Source organism: Scyliorhinus canicula, chromosome 6 (assembly GCF_902713615.1).
Source record: "Scyliorhinus canicula chromosome 6, sScyCan1.1, whole genome shotgun sequence".
Lineage (NCBI taxonomy): Eukaryota > Metazoa > Chordata > Chondrichthyes > Carcharhiniformes > Scyliorhinidae > Scyliorhinus > Scyliorhinus canicula.
Genome location: NC_052151.1, coordinates 115,541,791 through 115,567,281, shown reverse-complemented (window position 1 = coordinate 115,567,281; position 25,491 = coordinate 115,541,791). Strand labels below are relative to the sequence as shown.

Here is a 25,491-nt window from a genome sequence, read left to right as displayed (position 1 = left end):
CACAGCCGGAGCTCCCCCATGAGCCAAGCACTGACAATGAGAGCAGCTCAGACGCCAGCCCTCCCCCCGAGACACAGGACACCTCGGAGCTCGAGTGTGAGGATGACACTGACTTCCCATCACAGTTGTCGCCAACAATCCCCACCACCCCAGTTCACCTCAGTTGGGCACGTTAGTGAAGAGGCTCCTGGGACAATATCTGGTGCACACCACACAAGATCTAGCTGCCATGAGTCCAACCACGTGCAGGAGCATGGGGTGATGCCGACTACGCATGCCATCCAGGCCAACACCGCACGGGTGGCGTCCGCGGCGGAGGGATTGGGGCGAGGATTTTGCTTTGAATCAGCATGTCCAAGGCCGAGGGCATTTTGTGCAGGCACTGGTCGAGGCCCAGGACAGGGTTTCTGCCTTACAGGCAGCCATATGCCAGAGCCAGCTGAGAGTTGCAGCGGCGTTTCTGAGCGTGGCCCAATCACAGCAGGCCATGGCCGGGAATGTGGGCGGCATTGCCCAGATGCTGGCCGACATGGTGCAGACACAGAGGGAGGTGGCCCAGTCCCAGAGGGAGATGGCACAGTCACTGGCTGATGTGACATAAACCCAGAGGATGGTGGATCAGTCAATGGGTGATGGATGGGGTTTGTGAGAGGGAGGCAGCTCTTTTCGAACATTAGAAGGGTATTGAACATGGTTATGGTACCGGCGGAGGGGAAGGAAACAGAGGTGGTTGTGGCATTGGACGCTGAGAAAGCATTTGATCGGGTAGAATGGGGGTACTTATTGGCAGTTCTAGAGCGGTTTGGAATTGGACACAGATTTGTGGACTGGGTAAAGCTATTATATAAGGAGCCGAGGGCCAGTGTGCGCACAAATAACATCAGCTCAGAATACTTTTCTCTCCACCATGGGACTAGGCAGGGATGTCCTATGTCCCCCCTGCTGTTTGCACTCGTGATTGAGCCGTTGGCCTTCGCATCAAGAGGTTCGGGGGTATGGAAAGGGATAGTGCGGGGGGGGGGGGGGGGGGGGGATAGAGCATAGGGTGTCCTTATATGCCGATGAATTGTTATTCTACGTGTCAGAACCAAGTGTGTCAATAGGGGGAATACTAGAGCTGCTTCAGGTATTTGGGTCTTTCTCAGGGTACAAATTAAATCTGGACAAGAGAGAATATTTTGTGGTTTCTCGGCCAGGAGTTGGGGCAGGGATGGGGGGGGGGGGGGGGGGGGGGGTTGCCATTCCGTAAGGCAGGGACTCACTTTAGATACCTGTGGGTGCAGGTTGCTCGAGAATTAAAAAGGTGCTGCTACAGAGGGGAAGGCAGGCAGGGGGTTTGGGTCATCCGAACCTGATGTATTACTACTGGGCGGCGAATGTGGAGAACATACGGAGCTGGGTCAGAGGGGTTGACTCCCAATGGGTCAGAATGGAGGAGAGTTTGGGTAAGGGGTTGGGATTGAAGGCGTTAGTGACAGCGCCGCTCCTGATAGCCCCGGGGAGATACTCAGGGAGTCCAGTAATAATAGCTTCATTGAGAATTTGGAGGCAGTTTCGCCAACACTTCGGGTTGATTCGGGGGAACCATAGACTTGAGCCAGGGATGGAAATTTTCAGTGATGAGAGGAGAAAGGAATTAGGACACTAAAAGATTTGTTTCCTGGGGGTCGTTTTGTGGGATTTAAGGAGTTGGGAGCGGAGTATGGGCTGGAGCAGGGGGAAATATTCAGATACACGCAGGTTCGAGACTTTGCCAAAAAGGAGATACAGAGCTTCCCAGTAGAGCCGACTTCTACATTGCTGGAGGAGGTACTGATGACAGGGGGACTGGAGAAGGGGGTAGTATCGGCGGTTTGCGGGGTTATTTTGGAGGAGGAGAAGGCTCTGCTAGAAGGGATCAAGGCAAAGTGGGAGGGAGAGTTGAGAGAGGGTATGGAGGAGGGGTTCTGGTGTGAGGTGCTCTGGAGGGTGACGCCTCCACCTCAGTGTGCGAGGTTGAGGCTGATACAGCTGAAGGTCGTGTACAGAGCACATCTTACAAGTGCGAGGATGAGCCGGCTCTTTGAGGGGGTAGAAGATGCATGTGAACGTTGCGGTGGGGGGGGGGGGGGGGGGGGGGGGAAAGGGAAACCACATTCATATGATTTGGTCCTGTCCAAAGCTGGAGGATAACTGGAAGGAGGTGTTTAGGGTAATCTCAAAAGTGGTGCACGTGAAACTGGACCCAGGCTCTCGCGAGGCCATATTCGGGGTGTCGGACCAGCCGGGGTTGGAAACGGGTGCGGAGGCAGATGTTGTAGCCTTCGCCTCGTTGATCGCCCGAAGGCGGATCCTTTTGGGATGGAGATCAACCTCTCCACCCTGTGCCCTGGCGTGGCGGGGGGACCTGTTGGAATTCTTAATGCTTGAAATGGTCAAATTTGAACTGAGGGGAAGGATGGAGGGAATCTACAATTCATGGGCGTTATTCATTTTGCACTTTTGAGAATTGGATCACACATTAGGGGGGGTTAGGGGCTGGGAGGGTAGGGGGGAGTTAATGGTGATTATGGGTGATTCCTGATTCCTCTTTGGCATTTGTTTATGTTAACATGCGGGATAATGTTTGGGGTTTTGATGGGATCGTTGTTATTGATATGGGGATTGACATTACATTCGTTACTGATTATTTATTGTTGGGCGTAAATTTGGGAGAAAATGTGAAAAAGGGGGAGGATAAAAAAATGTTTTTAAAACTGGAACCTGCCTTTTGCTCCAGAATCTCCTGAAAGGTTCGATCAATCCCAATCAAAACAGAAAACATCCCTGATTTGCAGAAGGAGGGGATTAGTTGCTAGCTAAGTCCATCAAAATAACATCATGAGCTTCGCCACAGAGCACACTGCATCAAGTGGTCTGCCTGGGCCAGTTAAAATAGCAGCTTGCAGCGGGGAGTTTTAGTTCAAAACCAAAAGTCAGTAGTTTTAAAAATAGCCAGCAGGACAGGCATTACAAGGAAACCAGGAACAGATGAGGATTTAAAAGAGTTTCCTTACTACATTCCTCCCGAAAAGAATGAAATATCAGGAAACGGATGTTTCATTATGAGGTACGCAGGATACACAATACCCACACATATTTGTCTAAACGAGCCCCAATATACAAGTCCCTTGCCCAGTTTTGACACTAGTAATGATGTAACTTGTAAACACCTGACAAAGTGCTTGTAACCACTTTATCGTTTCCAGGAAATATATGCAGTCTTTACATTAGACAATTGCAATGGCAACTCCGACAGAAAAATTGTGCCTTCTGGGTTTTAAATGTCCTTATAAGTGCAAGTAGTTAATAGTTTGGAAAGGTCAGGGGCAGCCAGCACCAATCCATCCTCCAACATATCTATCAACCTGTCAGAGTCTCCTTGACATTTTGTGAACCACAACAGTTTTGCTTGTTTCCGCAACATGTCCAACATGCATTGATCCTCAGCCTCTGCGGTTTTAATCAAGATGGATGTGGTCTTAGTGTTTCAAAAGGTTTGACGTCCACACCATGGGTAGTTAACAGTGTGCCCCCTGGTGCTTTCTTACAACTATGTCTACACTCCTTTCGTACTTTCTCTATACCTGTCTCTTTCTGTCCATCATGTGATGCTAACAGTCCTTCCTGGCTGACTTATGAACATTTATTCAAATTTCAAGGATCTCCAAAACTACTAGTAGGATTGCCAACGCTGAGAGAAATTTTGGGTTTACTCTCAACAAGTTGACTCTCTTCAACCCTACCAGCCTTGTGTTCTCTCTTGGCCTTCACAGGGCTGCTTTCAGCAACAAGAGCCGCTGAGGGTTGGTTGACTCAAGAGGGGCTATTCCTGGGGTGACAACATTTACCTCCACATCAGAGTTTTCATTGCAGCCACCTGCATCTCCACTTTCAGAATCAGAGAATGGTTCATCACTGACTGTATGAATGGTTAGGTGTTGGCTGGCACCTGTGGCTGCAAAACCACTACAGGGTTCTCCATCCACCTTCTCCTGAAAGCTTGAAAGGAATTGATGGCCAACTACTTCCCCTTCCTGGCTATCACATCTACTACCTCAAAGAGGCACTGCAAACCTTCAAAAAGATGTGGGTCAACCAACCACTCGCTTGGTTTCACTTCACAGTCCTTACTGTCCTCATCCTGACTAATTGATGCTGTACAGGCAGGTATCCTTTCCTTCAAGCAAGCCTGCACTGGGAGCTTTCTTCACCTGAAGGTAATGGCAATGTGTTTACTGCAAGAGGCGGTAAAAAATTACTTTCGGATAAGTCCAATTCACCTACTTCTACCGGCTGGCTAACTCCTTCACTAGTTTTGGAAGAATTGCTTGCCAATTGTCCAAGTTCAATTGGTGCCGAGTCTACTCGGGAACGACTGTTTCTGATCACATCATAGTCAGACCCGAAATCACAGTCAAGACCCTCCCTCCCTACCATCACTCTTGCAACAACCATTTGCCATTACTTCATAATCAGAACCTAGGTCGAAGTCAAAATTTTCGTCTGACTCTTCCTCCTTACCAACCCTTTTGTAACAATTGTTTACCATCACCTCATGATCAAACCGAAGTTGAGGTCAAGACCCTTGTCTAAATCCTCAACCTTATGGTCACCATCAGTTTGAAAATGCTCAGGAACTGGCTCATTCCAACTGTCACTCGGAACGTGATCAACAGCTGTCAACATCTCTTTCTCTACGTCCTCTATTGCCCAATGTGTTTTCCCAGCTCGCGCATGCCCTATTGTCGGCATTTCAGGTGCTAACTGCAGTACTTCTATCGGATTCTCTGTAACCATGGGTGAAGCTGCAACCTTCACTCCCGCTAAATCATTCCCCAACACTAAGGGCGAAATTCTCCCAAAACGGGAGAAATCGTCAAACTGCCGTAAAACCCGGGCGGGTTTTACGGCATCGCGCCCCTTCCCGACGGGGGACCGATTCTGGTCCCCCGTCGGGGCTAGCAGCCCGACGTCGGAGGCCCCGACAAGTCGGGCTTAACGAAAATCGTTAAGCCCGCTTGTCGGACTTAGCGCCGGCTGACGCGTCATATGACGTCAGCCGCGCATGCGCAGGTGGGAAGACTCCACCCGCGCATGCGCGGGTGACGTCATCGCGTTTTTGCGCGAAACCCGCGCATGCGCGGTCCGGGTTGCCCCTCAGCCGCCCCGCGTATTGATACTGCGGGGCGGCGGAAGGACAAATAGTGCGCGGGCATCGGGCCCGCTGCCCGCGATCGGTGGGCACCGATCGCGGGCCCATGGCACCCTTGGCACGGCCGTGGTACTGCCGTGCCAATCGGTGCCATGGTTATTTTTTTCCAGGTGGTCACGACGTTTTTACGAATGGCAGGACCAGGTGTGTTTGCCATTCGTAAAAAGGTCGTAAAGGGCTGGGACTTCGGCCCTTCTAACAGCTGTGAATCGCTGCCGGCCGTAAAAAAACGGCGGCAGCGATTCGTGTCGGGATTTCGGCGGGGGGGTGGGAGAATAGCGGGAGGGCGTCAAAAAAGTCGGGAAGGCCCTCCCGCTATTCTCCCACCCGTCGTGGGGGGGGGAGAATTTCGCCCATAGACTACTCCTTCCACTGGGAATTCATATTTTTTTAAATTGAAAGTACCCAATTAGTTTTTCCAATTAAGAGGCAATTTAATGTGTCCAGTCCACCTACCCTGCACATCTTTGGGTTGTGGGGTGAGACCCACGCAGACACGGGGAGAATGTGCAAACTCCTCACGGACAGTTACCAGTGACCGGGATCAAACCCGGGTCCTCAGCACCATTATGCAGGAGTGCTTACCACTGCACCACCGTGCCGCCCTTACTGGGAATTCCTTAACCATTCCAATAACCAATGGACCTGACACTAAAATGTACTGCAACATTATACAATGGGATACAACTTCCACCCATCCCATTCACAAGTACCTCAGCTTTCACTAAGCTCTCTGGAGGAAAAACCAAATCCTTCTCCAGTACAAGACACAAAACCAGAATATCGCTCATCTACCTCATTCCTCACACCAGCTCCAACTGCAGTGTTCACCTTAGGTCCCCTAAGTCCAGCTAACGCTACCATCTGCACCGTAGTATTGTCAACATTTGTTCTCTTTTCAGAATCCTCCCTATGGACTCGCACAAGTCCCACAGGTCTTCCTTGCAGCTTCCAGCAAGCTGAATGAATGTGTTCCACTCTGTTACAATGGTGACACTTAGGTTTCCAAGTATCACCTCCACCCCCAGTACCTACCTTCCTGGTCTAAAGAGGACACATTGAGGCCTTCTCAGCTATCCAGTCTTTACCTTGGTTACCTGCCTTCCTCTCACTCTCCCACTTTCTATCCTTTTCAAAATTATGGGGGTGATGGAACCAATTTATGGATTAGCTCATAATTGTCAGCCTTAATTGCTGCTTGACTACCAGTTTGTACCCTCTGGTCTTCAACATGAGTTCTTATTATCGAAGGTAAGGAATTCTTAAACTCCTCTAAGAGAATAACCTCTCTCGGAGCCTCATACGTAGTCTCAATTCCCAATGCTATTACATGCCTATCTATTAAAATTGTTCTCCTTATCCTTTATCAAATTTGGTTAGAAATGTAGCTTCACAGCACCAGGGTCCCGGGTTCGATTTGCGCTAGGGTCTTATCTGTGTGGAGTCTGCACATTCTCCCTGTGTCTGGGTGCGGTTTCCTCCGGGTGCTCCAGTTTCCTCCCACATGACCCAAAGATGTGCTGTTAGGTGAATTGGACATTCTGAATTCTCCCTCTGTGTACCCGAACAGGCGCCGGAGTGTGGCAACTAGAGGATTTTCACAGTAACTTCATTACAGTATTCATATAAGCCTACTTGTGACAATAATAAAGATTATTTGTATTATTAGAAAGTCTGTCCCGGCTTTAATTCCAGAATTTCTGCCTGTTGCGAAGAAAAGTACAGCTATCTGGCCTTAGTGTACTTCACTCATTCACTCATGAGAAACCAGATGAAGACTCTTGGAGTGAAGGATCCAGTTTATTAAAGCTATAGCGAGGGACTCTGACATTTGAAGTCGGACACCAGAGAAGGCCAAAGTTAATGCTAGTACAGACAGTTGTACTTCAAGTTTTGATTACAAGAAATTAGCATATAATCATTTGTTACGAGTTATCTCTGTCCAATCTGGATTATTGATTCAGGTTACATCATGCATAGTATATGAGAATAATTAACCAATCACATTTAGGGTCCGCATGCTCAAACATTACAAGGGCATGCATATTGGTTTACAATTAGTAGTATCAGTGGTCTGATATAGAATTTTTTACAGTGCAGAAGGAGGCCATTCAGCCCATCGAGTTCACACCGGCTCTTTGAAAGAGCATCCTACCCAAGCCCACACCTCCACTTTATCCCCATAACCCAGTAACCCCACCCAACATTAAGGGCAATTTTGAACACTAAGGACAATTTAGCATAGCCAATCCACCTAACCTGCACATCTTTGGACTGTGGGAGGAAACCGGAGCACCCGGAGGAAACCCACGCACACACGGGGAGAACGTGCAGACTCCGCACAGACAGTGAACCAAGCCGGGAATCGAACCTGGGACCCTGGAGCTGTGAAGCAATTGTGCTAACCACCATGCTACCATGCTGCCCCTTATCTAGGGTGTAGCCATCGATCACCTCCCCCCCTGGCTCCTGTCAAGACATGGATGCCATCCATCTATCCTCCCCTCTGTTATCAACAGACAGATTGGAGCCATAGCAAATGGTACAGTCTCCCACATTGGGCAACAAACATTGAGATCTGACACTTGCAAATTCCACCCCTGGAAACTGGTCTCTTCAGAGACAAATTGTGTCCTTGTACAATTACACTTAGCAGTTTGTTTTTCCCCAGTCAGAACTGTGTAACTCTGTACCTTCTCCCAGTCTAATGGATTTTTAACTGGCTTCAGTGTAATATCTATCATCTAATGAATCCCAAATAGCCCTCTTCATTGCCTATATGCTTCAGGAGCCTGTTTGTATGCATCTAGAATAATTTTGATGACCATGTCATAATCCCTGGACTCCTGTTCTGACAAGGCGGCAAAACGTCCTGCGCCCTCCCTATCACAGCTCTCTGAAAGGGTAATGTACACTTCTATTTTGGCCATTCCATTTGGGTTGCTTTTCTACCTCTTCAAATTTTGGGAGAACCTGTATAAACTTAAATATATCACCACTGAGTTCCATTCTAGGACTAGGCTCCTCTCTACATTCTGGAAACTTCCCACTCCTTTCCAGTATTGCTAGCTGGAACTCTCTCTCCCTTTCTCTTTCCTCTTTCTCTCTTTCTCCTTCCTCTCTCTCTCTTTCTCATTCTCTTTCCTCTCTCTCTCTCTTTCCTTTCTCTCTTTCTCATTCCTCTCACTCTCTATCTCTTTCCCTTTCTTTTCTCTCATTTTCCAACCTCATTACTTCCATTTCCATTTCATTTAATTCCCTTTCATGCTCTAACTGCAGCTGAGTTTTCTCCAACTCCATTTCCCCACCAGAAGGCATCCCTGATGCTACACCCACTCATCGGCTTCCCTGTGCTCCTGGCATCTTCGTCAAATTTAAATGTTTAGCAATCGCATCAACTGCCTCCGTCTTCATAGCTTTGGCTGGTATCATCATTTGTAATTCACCTGCCAACTCAACAAGTTTGTCTTTATTAAGCCCCAATAAGTAAACCAAGCATTAAAAGGAAACCAGGACCAGACAAGGACTTAAAAGAGGTTCCTTACATAACTAACAAGGCTAATTCCTCATTTAAAATAGCCTTCAGCTGTGAAGCTAAAGGTTACACACAGGCAAAGGGGATGAAATTGATATTTACGAGAAGTGCCACAGCAGGGCTGTCCTTGGTGAGTTTGGTAGTTCAGACAGGCTGCAGCTATGGTTGCCCCTGTTGAGAATCTCTGCAATATTTAAAGATGACTTGAAGCCCCTCACTCATCCCCCCGCCTCGCTCCCCCAGCCCAGGGCGCCTCCAACTCCCCCCCCCTCGAATAACCCCAACACCCCCTGAAGGCTCCCCTCCCCCCCCCCCCAGAATAACCCCAAAACCCCCTGAAGCGTTCATAATGCGGCCAAACCAGTTGAGCATCACCCTTAAAATCTTTCCAAACCAAGCCTGCAAATGGTTGGCAGTAAGAATGGGAGAGACTCCTGGTCAGCCATGTAAGATGTGAAGTGGCACCCCTCAAGCTATAAACTCCTGTAACAGCCAGTAATTTTCAGAAACAGACAAAAGTCTGCCTCAGTTCATCACTAGTTGCGGGCAAAGAATTGGAAAATTGGAGCAGTGGCTCGGGGCAGATAATACAAAGAGATACACTGCTGTAATTGCAGATCTCAACCGCGAACTAAAACCACCCTTATCATAAATCCAAGAAAGGAAGAAACTAAATAATGTATTAATTAGAAAATAAAATAAATTCTAATACATTATATATAGAGACACCACACAAAGTGAAAAACGTCTTGTAACGTTTATGAATCGCTCAGGATTTTAAAATATTTTCACCAGATTATTGTGGATTGCAGCTATCATCCTTATTCTCTTACTTTTTATCTCTCCTTTTTTTCCTTAAAGCTAGTTCAGAAGCTGGTCAAAATACTGGAGCAGAAATTTGAAGAGCCTGGAACAGGAAACAGAAATCTGTTTCAAGGTACCCATTTGGTGTCCACATCTCATCGTATTTATTCCAGTGAGGCCAGAGGGCGAATTTAGGGTGGCCCTTGTTCCTTTCTCTTTGAGTGCTAATGGATTGAAGCTGTAATAAGATTTAATGTTGAGGGCATGGCAAAATTATCTTTCTTCTGGGTGGATGAGCAAAATGCCTCCCTTGTCTCGATGGCCAAAATTTAACGTTTAAAGTGTGGTCGTGCACCCGACCTTGAATCTTGTCAATCCGTGCGAGAAGATGTCAGGCACCTATCCTGATGCCATCGCGCTCATGCGTAACATTACGGTTGGCAGGCACATGAAGTAATTGCAAGCGTTCCCACGGACAAATGAGCAAGAATTTAAGCCCATTAAGGAACCAATTGGTCCCGACACCAACAAACTTGAGTTTTCAGGTCCAACCTACCTCCTTCCTCACTTCCTGCCGGGTACAAGATTCCAGCCAGTATTTTCAGATTGTAAAACTGCAGCTTCATAGGATAAAAATATTCAAAAACTAAAATTTGAGATTCCTTAAATGAAGTAGAAAGGGAAGAACTCATTCTGGCACAAATATAAATTGAACCACGAATAAAACAAGGAATCATTCTAGTTAAAAGTGTATGGCTTTATTCTCAAACTGCCATCACTGACAAGGCACTATGATCCACTCTTGTTTTTATATCTTAAATTACAAACATGAATTGTCTGTCTGCATTGTTTGTTCTTATTGCAGCATTGCTGCAAAGTATACTTTAAAAAAAAATCAACAGGGGTCACATTTAAAAACAATCAAAAAAACATCAGCTTTGTACATTCTCCAGCTCATGGCTGTGCTATGTGACATTTGTCCATTTCCAGAAAATGACTGTTTTCAGAAAACAGTACTAGCCAAAGTCTTCAGTATTAAACCTAACAGAAGTGCTATGATTCATTTACTGCAATTGTAGGTCAAATATATGAAGCCCTGTGCTACTGAGATATTGTTGCATTGAAGTCATGAGGGCTCATTTTGACTTTGGACAATAGTGTAAAGCGTATGTTATTAGCATAGCCATCCAATAAACACCTCATTCTATTAGGTGCAATGCCTCTCTTATCTCAGAATTAAAATGTGTTTTCAAAGTGAGGGAAAAGCTTTGCGGTAAATGTTCACACAGGCAAGCAAAAATGCAAAAGATGATGTTCCAAAAAAAATGACAAAAACAATGTCCATAACAAATAAACTTGCAAAAATAAATCACACAGCACTGTTGCAGAATTGCAATTTCCTTTGAACTAGAAACAAATCTTACAAAGAAATAAATAATTTTCACTTGTTTACGGAGCAGGTGGAGATAATTTACATTATTGAGTGTTTCTAAAACTAACATTTCAGTACTTAGATATGCACAGATATAATTAATTCCCCTACAGACTAGTACAATGACTACACACAACTTGGTCTTTCTGTCTAATAATGATACATTACTATTTTGTACACTTTTAAAAACATGACAAATTCTTTCAGTTTTTTCAAATTATAACAAGCTATTACAAAAATGAATACATGCTTACTACTTCATACAAACATTTGACTCTCTTTTCCATTAATTAGCAAAAGTCTTTTTTTCAAGTAAATAACAAATCTCTGTACAAATACATTAACAAAAACAACTTCATCAAATACAAGATTCAATACAGATAGTAAAAAAGTAGAAATGCAGCTGATAATAGTTCACCGTTCTAAAACAAACCCATGTTTTGCATGAAGATTGCCTTCCATCATTCTTAGTTGATACAAGTGGAAAGCATTTTGATGATGACAGAACTCCCATATTGGCAAGCTCTCAAATCTATAATGTAGGCTTATGCTCTGGTGCCTAAGAAATTCTATGTGAATATATTAAACAATGTCTGAAATAATTTACAAGAATAGAAAGCGGCTCCTTATCCTTCTAAGAACATTTTTCAAAAGATGATTGGCATGAATCAGATAAATTAAAGGAAATGTTGTGGTATTTTTGGGTGGGTGGGGAGAACAAAGGAAGTATATTGATATGATTTGTTTATGGTGCTGATAAACTGCATCAAACCTTTGGGGTTGAAATTCTGTTGTGCTGTATTAGTAATGGCATCATTAAATTTTACGTGTCAACAGCTTAGTTAAGACTGAAGACAAAGGATTGTTGCATGAATACATTTAATATGACAGCAAATAATATCATACAGCAGAATTCCACCCCGTGTGAAACTTCTGTAGTGCTAAAATCAACGTATTTTATATTTCTTTGAAATTTTTAAACTACAAACTTGCACTTTACTAAACATGGAGCAACAGGAGGATTGAATAGACTTTTACAAAACCTGTCACTTTGTTGTAATTTAATCTTGTTGCCCATCAATTACCTATTAATAAGCAGGTGACAATTAAATTATATTAAATGCTTGAGGTCGAAATTCCTCCTGTCAATCATTTAAGTGAAAGTGTTCTGTATTCAAACTGACTTGTTTCCATCAGATTTCACACCTAAATTTTTATCTCAGCCTCAAGCACTGAAAATGTTCAGCACAAACATGGCAAGTGGTAAAATCTCAGCAACAATTCAATCACATTCTTGTACACTATGCTCTCTATCATACTATCAAAACATAGCTCTGTATCTCATATAAGCAGTAATTGCTTGGCATGCAAAATAAGCTGAACTATTCAAACATATTATTTAACCTATCTTTCAAATGTGATATAATACCTCACAGTCCATTTAATATATACATAGCAGAGTACCATTCATTACTATGTATCATGACATATTCTGCCAAGCCTCGTACCATTCTGGTAATTCAGCACAACTACTGATTCAAAATTATAAACTTTAAATATAAAACATCTAAGTACCAGGTCCTTTGGAGAAAATTGCCAGCCATGCCTAAATCTCTGGGTGTAGGTATCGAATGTTAATTGTTCGGATTTTCACCGATTTGCATAAATACAATTTGCTGAAAACACAGTGGAACTCTGCGATGTTCGAGGCAGTTAGAGATCCTAAAAGTTATATTATAAAAGACACTTCAGCAAAAGATTTCATCCATGCATCGGTTACAGTGAAAAGAGAATCCTTCTGATAATCTCACTCAGTAATCCCCATTTTCACTGCCAAAAATTAATAAACACATCGCACAAACTAAATACTAATTTTAGAATTGCAAAATATTAATCACTGTTTTGCAATTAAGCCCAGAGTACCGAATGTCCTTTGGAATTCTCAGTAATTGCTTGTCTTCTCCAACATCTATTTGCAGAAAAATATTTTCTTGTAAAATTGATGTGATTGCTAATATAAAATAGAACCATAAAACTGTACAGATTCAGAGAATACTTCCTCATCTGGAATGTCTCCACAATGGGAATAAAATAGTTTTGTTAATCTTGTATTTTGGTGTATTTCTTTTAACTAATTGTTTCAGTTTTAGAAAAGCAGTAAAATACAAAATGATATGGTGCAAATGTACAAATAAAAATAGGAGTCTAGGTTTCTTTTACTTAATCTAGAGGCTTATGCAGTATTTCCAGTCATGAAACAAAAGATAGGATTCCACTACTCTACGTTTCCTTTTCCATGGCATTTTATTTTCCAGACACGAGTGGCCTATTCAACTCCAATTTTTCAGGTTCAAAATGGGCTTTCACTTTAAAATTTGGTTGTTGTGCAGTCGCTTTAAACATTTTGCGCAGGCATGCACATGCCTTGTTTATCCCACAACAAAGCCTGTGCTGTACCTTTACAAGTACGATTGTGCACGCAGGTAGCTTAGCAGGAACAGTGTCTTCAAGCATCCAGCATGGTGTGCCAAGCAGACACATTCAGTATGCACCAGATGTGCCTCATCCACCATAGTGATAAATGCAGAAAGAGGGCTGTACGGTACCCGCCAATGTAACAAGTGTTAGGCCTTTTTCATATGGGTGGTAGGGGGCCTCTCACCTTCAGTGAGGCTGAAAATTGGGGCAACCCAGTAATTGATTTGTTGTTGCCTGTTTTGTGCAGCTGCCTCACATGGATTTAGATACCCCAGTGACCCTGGCAATATGCACTTTGGATCACAATGTAATTCTTTTCACTCTATTTGGTACAAAATTATGCGAAATCCTTCACAACACGATTAAACACCATACTAGAGTGTTTCTCTAAATTTCAAAATGGCTAAATTTTAATTTTAAAAAAGTGTAAGAATGCTACCCTAATTCATGAGTTTAAAGCACCAAATTCCGTTGAGTTATTTGAAAAATTGCTACATATATTCAGAAAAATTATTCAGTAACGTCACAACTTCAACAGATTGAGTTGTCGCAGGAAAGCAAAGTTGTATATTAATAATTATGGCCTTGAAATTACACTGCGAGTTAAAACATTTGTCTGAAATTGATTTCATCGTTATTTTGGTGAAAGAGTTTTTAATATGTTTATCTAAATTCTTCTCTAATTTTCAAGCGGTACAGGTAAACTCTTGCATTAAAATATCGGTTAGCGACAAATGTATTACGCATCCGTATGCTAACATCCCATGTGTAATTTCTCTTTTTGTCAGTTACTACTTACTTGATTGTGACATGGGAGATTGGGCCAAATACTAGAACATTATGGGGTGTTTAAAGGTTGACTACCCCCACCCCCAAAAGCAGAGTTAGCCCGGAGCTGAGCCACTCCAAGTCAGTCCACCCTACAGCCATAATGTGCTGTAGTTTAGCTAAGTAGGGTCAGTATGGGATTTCTGCCAATCACTGGGGAGGAAATCCCACCTTTAGGAACTGTTGACCAATTCAAATGACTGGAAGCTCATTCAGTTCTGGCATCACCAAGACTGTATTACTGGCCACTGCTGGGACTTCAATGACGCAATAGAAAGAAGGCTCAATGGATCCCAGAGATATTTCGGTTTTGTGCAAGAAAGTTTTGGGCAGGGATAAGAGGGGTGCCAATTATTGGTTTAATGCAGCAGGTGGGAAGGAAGAAAGGGGGTTCCTATCTTAAAGTTCCTCCCCTTCCAATCCGCAAAGGGCAGCCCCCAAAGATCGAATGATCCCCTCCCTCCTCCTCAGCCACCTTTGAAATAAAAAAAAAAACAATCGGCTCATCTGACTGCCCAGCTAAGTGTTCAATGGCATGGCCAGCATATTATCGAAGTCAATTGGCTTGGTAATGCGCCCAATTAACCTTTGATTATTTAAATATAGCGGCAGGCCAATTTTGCCACCCACCCCTCGCCCATATTTACTGGGCAGCACAGTGGGCCAGTGGTTAGCACTGTTGCTTCACAGCGCCATGGACCTGGGTTCAATTCCCAGCTTGGGTCACTGTCTGTGCAGAGTCTGCACATTTTCCCCGTGTCTGTGTGGGTTTCCTCCGGGTGCTCCGGTTTCCTCTCACAGTCCAAAGATGTGCAGGTTACGTGGATTGACCATGATAAATTGCCCTTAGTGTCCAAAAAGGTTGGGTGGGGTTGCGGGGGTGGGGTGGAGTGGAGCTGCAGGCTTGAATAGGGTGCTCTTTCTGGGGGCCGGTGCGGACTTGATGAGCCAAGTGGCCTCCTTCTGCACTGTAAATTCTATGATCAATGATCTATGATCATATTATGGGGGTGTGTGCTCGGGATGTGCGGGAAGGTGTTGGGATTGACTCCCACCCTTTATGTGCCCCCCACGACCAAAATTGATTTTGCCTTGCAATGACCCTTCAAAAACTATATCAAGCCTGCAACATGAGATTCCTAAAAAAAAGGCAAGTGACAAAGTGATACTTCATATTTCAGGAAGATCTGCAGGTGCCAATAGTACACACGGCTTTGCAAAACTACCCTAAACCCTAATCCATTTGAGGAGGCAGTGAAGCTATCCAATTCAGTTCACTGAATTTCAGTGCCAATTGCAGATCATCCAACTATCTTTCTCCTGACTTGTTAGCTTGTGCAGAATTTACTACACTGCTCCACGTATTTTACAAGGACGCCTGCAGAAGTGGATATGGGATTTAATTGTTTAAATCCACAGTGAGTTGAAATTATTTGAACTATCTTTTAAGTTCTTGACATATTTCTGTGTTAACTATTCAAATTAACCCTGATATGAACACGTCTTCTCTTTCACCAGGAAACTTACACTGTTTCATGATAATTGTAGTATCAGTGCAAAGAACTTTCTTCTCACCCTGATGCCACTGGTTTTTAGGATCCAAACAGTGCAGAAGGAGGCAATTCGGCTGGACGACTCTGCACCCACCCTGCAAATGAGTACTCTACCCATGCCTACTCCCTCATGTCGTAACCCCAGAACCTAACCTGCACCTCCCTGGACACTAAGGGGCAATTTAGCATGGTCAATCCACCTAACCTACACTTATTTGGACTGTGCGAGGAAAGACCCAAGGCTGGAATGAACCCGAGTCACTGGTGCTTTGAGACAATGGTGCTAACCACTGTGCCACCTTGTCGCCTAGTTTCTATTGTTGTGGGGCTGTATTTTCCACTTGCTCATAGTCGAAGTGTGGAAAATCCCCATAGTGTGAATCACAGTCAGGGCCTGAACCAGCACTAGAGAAGGAAGTCTAACTTTGGCTCTTGTCAGGTTAGGCCTGGTGTTAACTTCAGATTCTTGCAACACACATTTACCATTGATGTAAAGCACAACTGTAATGTAAATGCTCTTTCTATCATCCAGACCACAGACGTTTCTAGGGCAGCCAACCACTATACAGACTGGAGGAACACTTGACAAATTCAGGAAGATACCCTCCCTAGATAGTTTGCACCTCCTATCTGAGATAATATTGCTAAAGGAGGTGTTCTCACTTAATTGTAAATGTTATTAAGCACTGGGATTCAGGTTTGTATTTCTCAGTTGAAAGTTTGGTATGCTTACATTGGGAGCCACCAGGTCCAGAGAAAATAGTATACTGTCGCCAAACACGGTTGCATTGGTGTTTGATCAGAAAAGTTAAAGCTACTAGCAATCAAGATATCACAGTTTTAAATTAAAATGTCTCAAGTTAAATAATAAATAATTAGCTGGATGGTTTTAGCAAGTACTCAAAGTAGTTGGGGTTCGCAAATAGACGCAATGTGAAACATTCAAAAATATGAAGCAAAACTGGAAACAAACAATTTCTGGCAGAGTTACAATGAGTATAGACCAAGCTGAACAGAAATATGAATGAGATGGGTAAGTAAGGAATGTTTGCCCTTGAACAACCCAAAAGTACACACGTTCTTGGACGTCACTTGTATGTTAAATTCCATTGAAGAACATCATTATTTGAGACAGTTCTGAGAATTCCTACCCATGCTTGGCTTTTCAAAATGAAGGACAATAATCCAGCTGAATTAGAAATAATGTGGGGGTTCCAATTCAGTCCAAAAGTTTCAGCTGTTAAGATTTTTTAATGTGTCAGTTCATGAAATTGGCTGGATGGGCTCAAAGCTGTGGGAAATAGACTTTATTTTCAAAAACAATTCGGTCTATATTTTTGGAAGGAACTCTTAGGCTGGGATTTTCTGGCCCCATTGTGGCATGACACGCATCGGGAGATTTGGTGGCCCAGGCAAATGGCCATTAACTTTCGCGGGATGGGTGTGGCTGAAAAATCTACAATGTAACAATTAAATTACAAGAAATAGCAAGGGGATTCTACTCATTACATTTTCTACTTCAGGGAGAAATGCCCGTGCCAAACAAATTGAAATGAGTGAAACTTTGCAAAATTTGTTTTCATTTATTTGTACAACTGGTTTAGATGGCTTAGAAACAATTTCAAGATCGAATTGAAAACCCTTGACCAACAAAGTTAGTTCAAAGTTTGCATCAGAAATTCAGAAATTTAGAAATTAGCTATGTGCTTTCTAACGGACCATTACGTTGCCGAAATATTGCAATGAATCATGTTGCCTACTATTTTTGTCACAGGGAGTTGTCACAAAAAGTTAAATCAACTTGCATCAAACCAAGGTTACCTTTATTAAATATGGCACAGGGACTGTGACAGGGGAACTTCCCTTGGTCCTGCAGATGTATTTTGTAGCTCAAGTTACGATCAAGAATATTAAAACTTAAAAATGAAACATTGTAGGCCACTTGGAAAATAAGATCAGGTCAAATACTGAGAGACACAAACCTACTGCTGCCAAACTGAATAGGTCTAAAATGAACAATGTCTGCACTTTCACCAAAACACTACTTAAGAGGACAGACTAAAATCAAGTTTTGCATATTACATATAAAACCTAAACTGGGAAAAACAGAGCAAAATTATACAGTTTAACTGTAGGTGCTCATGATAATCTTTAAAGGAAATAAATATTTAATAGAATTTCTCCATGATCCCCCAATCACACGAAGGTACACCTGCTATTCTATTCCAATTGCCTCTTGTTACCCATATAAACTAATGAGTCATTTTGTGTTTACCAATAAATGAAATCATGTCATTCCACCCCAGTGCTGTCATAAATGGAGAGCATTGTTCAAAGCCTGTCCCTTTTATATCAACACTGAAGTTGAACATCACATCACATCAAAATTCATACAAGTGGTTATATGCAAAATGCTTACTCCCGGACTGCCTTTAAGCAATGATAATTAGATGTAGAGAACACTAGACAAGGACCAGGTGAAAGCCATCAGTAACGGTGCACATATTTTCCTTTACAATATTATGCTTGGGGAATTAATCACTTGAATATGTTTCTCTTTAAACTTGTCACGTCGTGCATATTTCTATCACTTCTCTGGTAAAAAATGCAAAGCAACGAACAGGGAAACTTGAGCAATATACAAACATTAACTGATGCCAGAATCATCCAACAGATTGTTTTGATGATATAATGATCTCTACCCAGCATTGCAAATAGGCTTGAAGCTATATTTAAAAACTGTTCTGATGAAAGGTCATCACAACCTGAAAAGTTAACTCGGGCTGAGGTTCTCTGGCCCTCCCCGAGGCGTGTTTCTTGGTGGCAGAGGCTGGCCTGCCGTTGGACATGGTGAGATTTTCTTGCCCCACCGCTTCAATGGGATATCCCATTGAATCCACCCTACCCCACTGGGTGGTCGGCGGGACTGGAAGATCCTGCCGGCCTTAACAGCCGAAGATCTTGCCCTCTGTTTCTCTGCACAGATGCTGTCCGACTGCTGAGTATTTTCAGCACTCACTGTTTTTAGTTCCGATTTCTAGCATCTGCTGTATTTCAATTTTGTTTTATATTACAATAACCTTGATTGCTCAGATCACGGAGCATATGCAGTTCAAAATGTAGAATTAGCATCTCTTTTATCAAGTGGCATCACCATCAACTTTTACCAAAATTAACTGTTTTAGTAGTTTCTTGTTCATTTCTTGGCACCAGACATCAATCCCGGAAAAGGTAGAAATGGTAAACACCAAAATACATTGTTTGGGATGAGCCTGAGGACAATTAATTAAGGTTAGACATATAATTAGTGGGGTAGAGCAAGTTGAACATCAAAGGATGTTCTTGTTTCCAAATGCAATTCTAATGTTAACTGCTGAGAGAAATGTATGAAACTTTGATCACATAACAAGTTGATAAAAATAATCAACATGGAAAATATAGTAAGGATTCCCGGAACAATGGATACATAAAAGCTAAAGAAAAGATTGCAAATGGTCTTTTGACAACAATATACTACTTACTGCCTCTGGTGACAAATCAGGGGAGAGGATGAATTACTCGATAACGATGGAATTATAAAGAATTTAAGTTGTTACTGCCAGACAATATGTGTTAGAAACATCTGCAAGGTTTTGCTTGCATGTTATGACTCAGATTTTTTGTATGAATGAGTTACCCGTTTTTGTCTTGCTTATGATTCAACGCTTTTGGTGAATCTTAAAATAAGGCCTGCAACAGTGCAAATAATGGGCCTGCTCTGTTGTAAAGATGTTTGTCAGTATAGTTTAGCATTAAACTCCCACACTATTGTGAAACTCTCACCTCTGTAGCTTTTATGAGTTGCGTGTCAATGCCAGCTGAATCTCCATCTCAATGCTAATTATGACAATTAATTCAAGCACTAAAAGAAATTCATATCATGTTGGAATTGTTCATGCATTGTACTTGTTGTGCCAGTTAATCAGTAAGGTGTGTTATTGAGAACATCAGGTTGAATTTGCGATGTGAAATTAAGAACAGAAAATGCAGGGTAAGCTCAGCAGCCGGTGAGCAGCATCTGGAGGGAGAGAAATGTTAATGTTTCTTCTTTGGAAGAAGAGCCATATTGGACTCAAAACGTTACCTCTGTTTCTCGCTCCATAGAGACTGCCAGAACTGTGGAGCAATTGCTGTTTTTATTTCAGATTTCCAGCATCTGCAGTATTTTGATTTTTCCATTTGCAATGTGTTGGGTAGATTGAAACACACAATGATGGCCAAATAATTCTAACCATCCAGGTATTCTAAAGAATCTAACTAATTGTACAATTCAAAGCACCTCAATGCTATATAATCATACCTGAAAATCCCAAAATCGTATAAAAAGTAAAAATCCATACTTTGAATACAAAAAAACAAGGTCACCTCCACCAGCATTAGCCACGGGGTAAAGGAAATGTAATAACTGAGGGGAAGTTAAGGAGGATAGTGCATTTATTTTTTCAGTGGCTGGTACATTAAAGTGTTCGGATCAAGTACAGAATTCCCAGTCTCCACAAATTTAGAAGAGTAGTGTGAAGTTGCAGGACTAAGCGTGCTTGTAACACTGTAAGTGATCCCAGGCATAACTGCCATAACTTCTGCAACCTTCTGTTTGAGTTCTTCAATTTCCTGATCTTGTTGGATTATATGTCCTAAAAAAAAAATTTTAAAGAGTTAATTCTGTGGCAAGTTATATATCCTCTCATGCACTGAACTCTTCGACCTGGATTCTCATCATGACGGAGAGCCTTAAAATGGTGGACACGTCCAGGAAATCGCAAGTCCCACCCCTGAATCCACACGGCACATCCCATTTTCATGGTGGTGGGGCGCGTTGAACGCATGCGTAGTTCACGGAGGCGACTGGCCATTTAAAGAAACAGCTGCCTCCAACTCAAGTGCAGCTGATACCTGGGAGTGCCACCACCTGGAGATTTCCTTTCAAGTCACTCACCATCCTTGACTGGGAAATATCTCCCAGTTCCTTCACTGGCGCTGGGTTAAAATTCTGGAACTTCCTCCCTAAAATCACTGCAGGTGTACCTACACCACAGGGACTGCAGTGGCTCAAGAGGACAGCTCACCACCACCATCTCAAGGGCCACTAGAGATGGGCAATAAATGCTGGTCCAGCCAGCGATGCCCACATCCTATTAATTAATTTTAAAAGTCAGATTTTGGTCGCCTTTCAACTGTGAAACCTGAAGTGCGTAGAGTTGACCTGCTGAGAGCAGATCTGAACTATATGCATTTCATTGGCTAGTCAGGATACCCCTTTGGAGACCTGCAGGTAGCCCTGTGGAATTAGATTTAAACTTGTTTTCACTGCCCAAGAATTAGAACAAACCCACTGCCAACTGTCTTACCTTTACGCAAGGTTGTCAGAGGGAGTGATTGGTGAACTCGCAGTGCAATTTATTTTGCCCCTACAGATTCATGCACACAGTGTCAGGAAGATCTTTGTGCTTGAGAAGTCATTGCACTTCGTGCAATGGAAGATAGAAGATGGGTATGGCACCCACACACATATTTGCCTCTGGTGCTTTTCAGGAGACCTGTCTGGTATATCCCAGTTAGGGCCACATAGCTACATTAAGGCAGAAACTAATGCCTTGTTTGCTCATGTAGGGGAACACATTAATTTCCTTTTAGATTTGGCATCTCATACACAGAGAGCCACTGTCTTTTCTCAATTATCAGACTTCCCTCAGGTGCAGACAATTATTGCTTGCACCCATGTTGCCATAAAGGCCCCAACTCAACATGTGGGCACGTTTGTCAACTAAAGTTCTTTCACACAATCAATATATTGGTGGTTTGTGACCACGACACAGTCTTTCTTTGTGTATGTGCAACGTTTTCTGGCAGCTGCCATGCCTCCTTCATACTAAGGAGTTCCCAACTCCCTCAACTACTTCAGCACCGACGCAGATCCATGATTGGCTACCAGCGGACAAGGGCTACCCTTTAAGAACCTAGATAATGGCACTTTTTAGGAGCCCTCAAACTGAGGTCAAGTGCAACTACAGCAGCAGCCATGACATCACAAGGAGCACAATCAAACAGATCATTTTCATTTTAAAAATACAATTCGGGTGCCTTGTTTGCTCTGGCTACAGCTCTGCATATATGCCCCAGCAAGGGCATCAAGAATAGTGGTGGTGTGCTGTCTGCTGCACAGCATTGCGCAGCTGAGGGACATACTAATTGATGATAACAAGGTCATGGGCAGAGCTCCAAACTCAGAGGAGATGGAAGATGATTCAGAACTAGATGAGGATGAGGAGGCCACCAGTGGCAGAATAGCTGGGAGGCATGGCCAGGTAGCCAGGGCTGACTCTATGTGGGGGAGGATTATCGCCGGACATTTCGTTGCACGAAATAGATTCTTATAAGGTCCCCCCATCTCACAATTGCCATCAGCCAGACCCAGGCAAGCAACCTCCACCTAAAGAATCTTGTACATTTAAGTCACAATTACTTGGGGGTCTGCCTGTCTCCCAAAATGGAGAGAATAAACATCAGTGAGTTTAACTCAGTCTCAGATATGTGGCTGAAACCCTCACCATCATAAGGCCGGGCTCATCCTATTGCAAATACACATTGTGGTAATAAGTCCTTGATGGCATGACCCCCTCACATGAATGTCAGTATCGGTAAGCTGCCACCCTAAATCAAACCATGTGCACAATGCTGAGAGTGATATGACTTACGACTTTAAACCCTATATATGCTGGTCGGGTTTTAATTTCCATGTAGATGCAAATAAGACATATCGCACATGATGAGCCATAACTCTTTTGTACTAGCTCCTAGCAAGAACTTGCACACCATCCATTCAGGCCACTTTCGGAAGTGGGTGCCACAATTAGCATTCCTGGCTTTCATATACCTTTACTTCCTGCACAAAGCACATCCTGTGACACCTGGAAGACAAATGCAACCAAAGTACTGGAGACAGCAAGCAAGCAATATTTCCTGAAACATATATGGCATCTCGGGCTGCGAGTGGGCCAATGTGTAACACGACAGTGCAGATGAACACCTTACACCCAACAGTCATGCTTGAGCTGCACTTGCTGGCCGGCATCTGTTGTTGGAGTCTGATCATTGAGCCTCCCTTAAGTTAAGCTTGAATGGACAATGATAGAGACAAGAAGCATCTCAGTACTTGAGCCACTAACCTCTGGAATCCTATGGGACACGGCAGAGAAGGAAAAAGCCATCCATAGCATAACAAATTAGCAACAACCTTGCTACTGATAACGAACATCAAGATGGATCTCAGCGTGCTTCCCTCATTATTACTGGTAAGAACAGCATTCATAGTGTTTCCATTCTCTTTGAGCTCTCTGGTGTACAAACATACACTGAAAGCGGAATTAGTCCATATTTTGTCAGTGTGTCAGTCTCTGACTGAAAACCAGCATGTAGCTGCCCAGTTGCACAGAGGCTTTTTAGATCAGATTTTCTGGCATTTTGAAAAAATTGGTGAGCATGGTTTTTGTTGTCAGTCTGATGGGGAGGGCCCTGATAGATTGAAGCACCGTCTTTAAAGGGGGCCCTGATCATCACAGAATATAAATGCTCCCATCCCAGGACTCCTCCTCCCAACATTACCAATACTGGGCTCCCACCCCTACTTCGCAGGCATCAGGGCACCCCCCCCCCCCCCCCCCCCCCCCCCCTTCCAACCCCCCACTACCACCACCGCTGGTGCTATTCCTACTTTGGCGCCCCTGGCAGGATCCAGTCCTCACAAACCTGTTGTAAATGAGTGAGGGGGTTTATGTGGTGGGGAGGGGCTCATTAATTACATTAAAATGTCTTCAAATGCATTATTTGCCCTTTGTGGGTGGAAACCTCATTATGTCATCAGTGAGGGTGTAGAAAATCGGAAAATGTGATCTCGCCGGCGCAAATTGCGTTTCTCAACTCTAGTGATATTTCCCCTGCATCACAGTTCCCGCTGACAGCTAACACGGGTGAAAAATCACTCCCTGAGTCACATGCACGTGAGTACATATGTTAAAAAAGTGCTCAAATATGCTGTATACAATGTGAAAGGTATAACCAGGTGAACCCATGAGTGCTCTCGGCAAGACAGAACCCTCCAATTGCACACACTCCTATGAAGTGGCCTCCGTGTTGCCTCAGAGGAGGATGAGGAGTAGGCAGGCTGCTCACCTCTCTGTCTAAACCAAATGAGGATTGCAGCGGTCAGCCTTGTCATGCAGGCAGCCATTAGGAATCTCCTTCAGATCGCAGCCTCTGCAGCCGTGGTTACTGGCAACTGTGCAGCAGGTAAGTTCTCTGGTGGAGGAGCTGGGGAGAAGGTGGAAGATGAGGGTGCTGAGGAGCTCTTAGCACCTTTACTTTCCTCAGTAACCTACAAAGCTCTGGGCTGGTGTTTAGGTACGGTTGATGGGGCTCATCATCCATTCCAGCAATCACTGTGCCAACAATGCGACTGTCCTGTGAAGGGTAAGCAGCCCCACATGTATTCCATGGATGTCAGTGCTCATACACTGAGCAGACTGACCTGGGCTTCTGAGGGAGCCTTGGACTACTCTTGCATCCACTGCGAGTGGATGGGTCTCTCCGTTAGATTGACCAATCCTTCATGAGTGGAGCTCATGAGGTTGAGCCCCCAGGACAATGTGGAGCTCATCACAGTCCTAGCACTTCCACTGCCTTAGCAAACTCTGTCAGATGTCCAAATATCTGTTGCTGATAGGACAAATACTGTTCCCCAAAAGATGACTTCTGAGGCTCCACATTCCTGTCCACTGGAGCACCATCATGGTTTTCTGCCCTCCTCTGAGGGGGATATTCCTCCTCCTGCACTCTGATGCAGTGTCCTTCACCCTGTATCACTGACTCTACACCTGAGATATATCCCTCCACAGTGCTGGTCTCTTGGTTGGTGGATTGTGGGACCTGTTTGATCTGATGCTACATCCTTGGACATCCGTTCTTTCTGCTGATGCCCAAGGGATGATCTGGCCCAAGATGGGGTGAGAGGGCAGAGCTGGGACCTGTGTGAGACAGAAAAGGAGTCATTTAGATGTAGCCTTTTCTCATTGTGAAATCACACTTTTAGCCCTGTTCGCACTGCCCATATACCACCCCAACCTTGCACTCCCTCTCATGCTAACACTGTGCTCAGTGAAGTGATAGCATGACCAACACCATTACCACCATGTTCCAAGGTGCATGTACCATCACCTTTATCATCTGTTACAGGTTACTCACCATGACCAACAGACAGCTATTAAGGCATAATGACAATCTCCATGGCCATCTGTTCAACCAAGCAAATTGCTCTCAGCCACGCTGAGTCAGGGCTATCTCTGTGGCGTTCTTCACCCTTTTCGAATGCAACAACATTAATTTATGTTAGCCTGATATACAGTGCATGGAAGGATATTGCTCTTCATTGACTCTGTGCATCATAGTGTGCATTCACTTCTGTTCTGTGCGTACCTACATGAGCAGCTTCCACATACAAGCCTCAATGATGAAGCAGAGCTGCATGCCATCTCTCACACTTTAGCTGCAACATGCAGACATGATACTCCTGTTGTGCTCAGCACAAGTGGAATTT

The 25,491-nt window shown here is 43.8% G+C and overlaps 1 protein-coding gene across 1 annotated transcript in view; it reads right to left on the bottom strand.

Moving 5' to 3' along the window:
* Window positions 1-15,183: 15,183 nt before the first annotated feature.
* LOC119967419 (macoilin-like) overlaps window positions 15,184-25,491 on the bottom strand; it is a 153,179-nt gene continuing 142,871 nt past the window's right edge. The window contains exon 11 of the mRNA XM_038799944.1: window positions 15,184-20,536. Within this exon, the coding sequence (XP_038655872.1) occupies window positions 20,337-20,536 (200 nt within the window). The 3' untranslated portion in view covers window positions 15,184-20,336. The remainder of the gene's footprint in view (window positions 20,537-25,491) is intronic.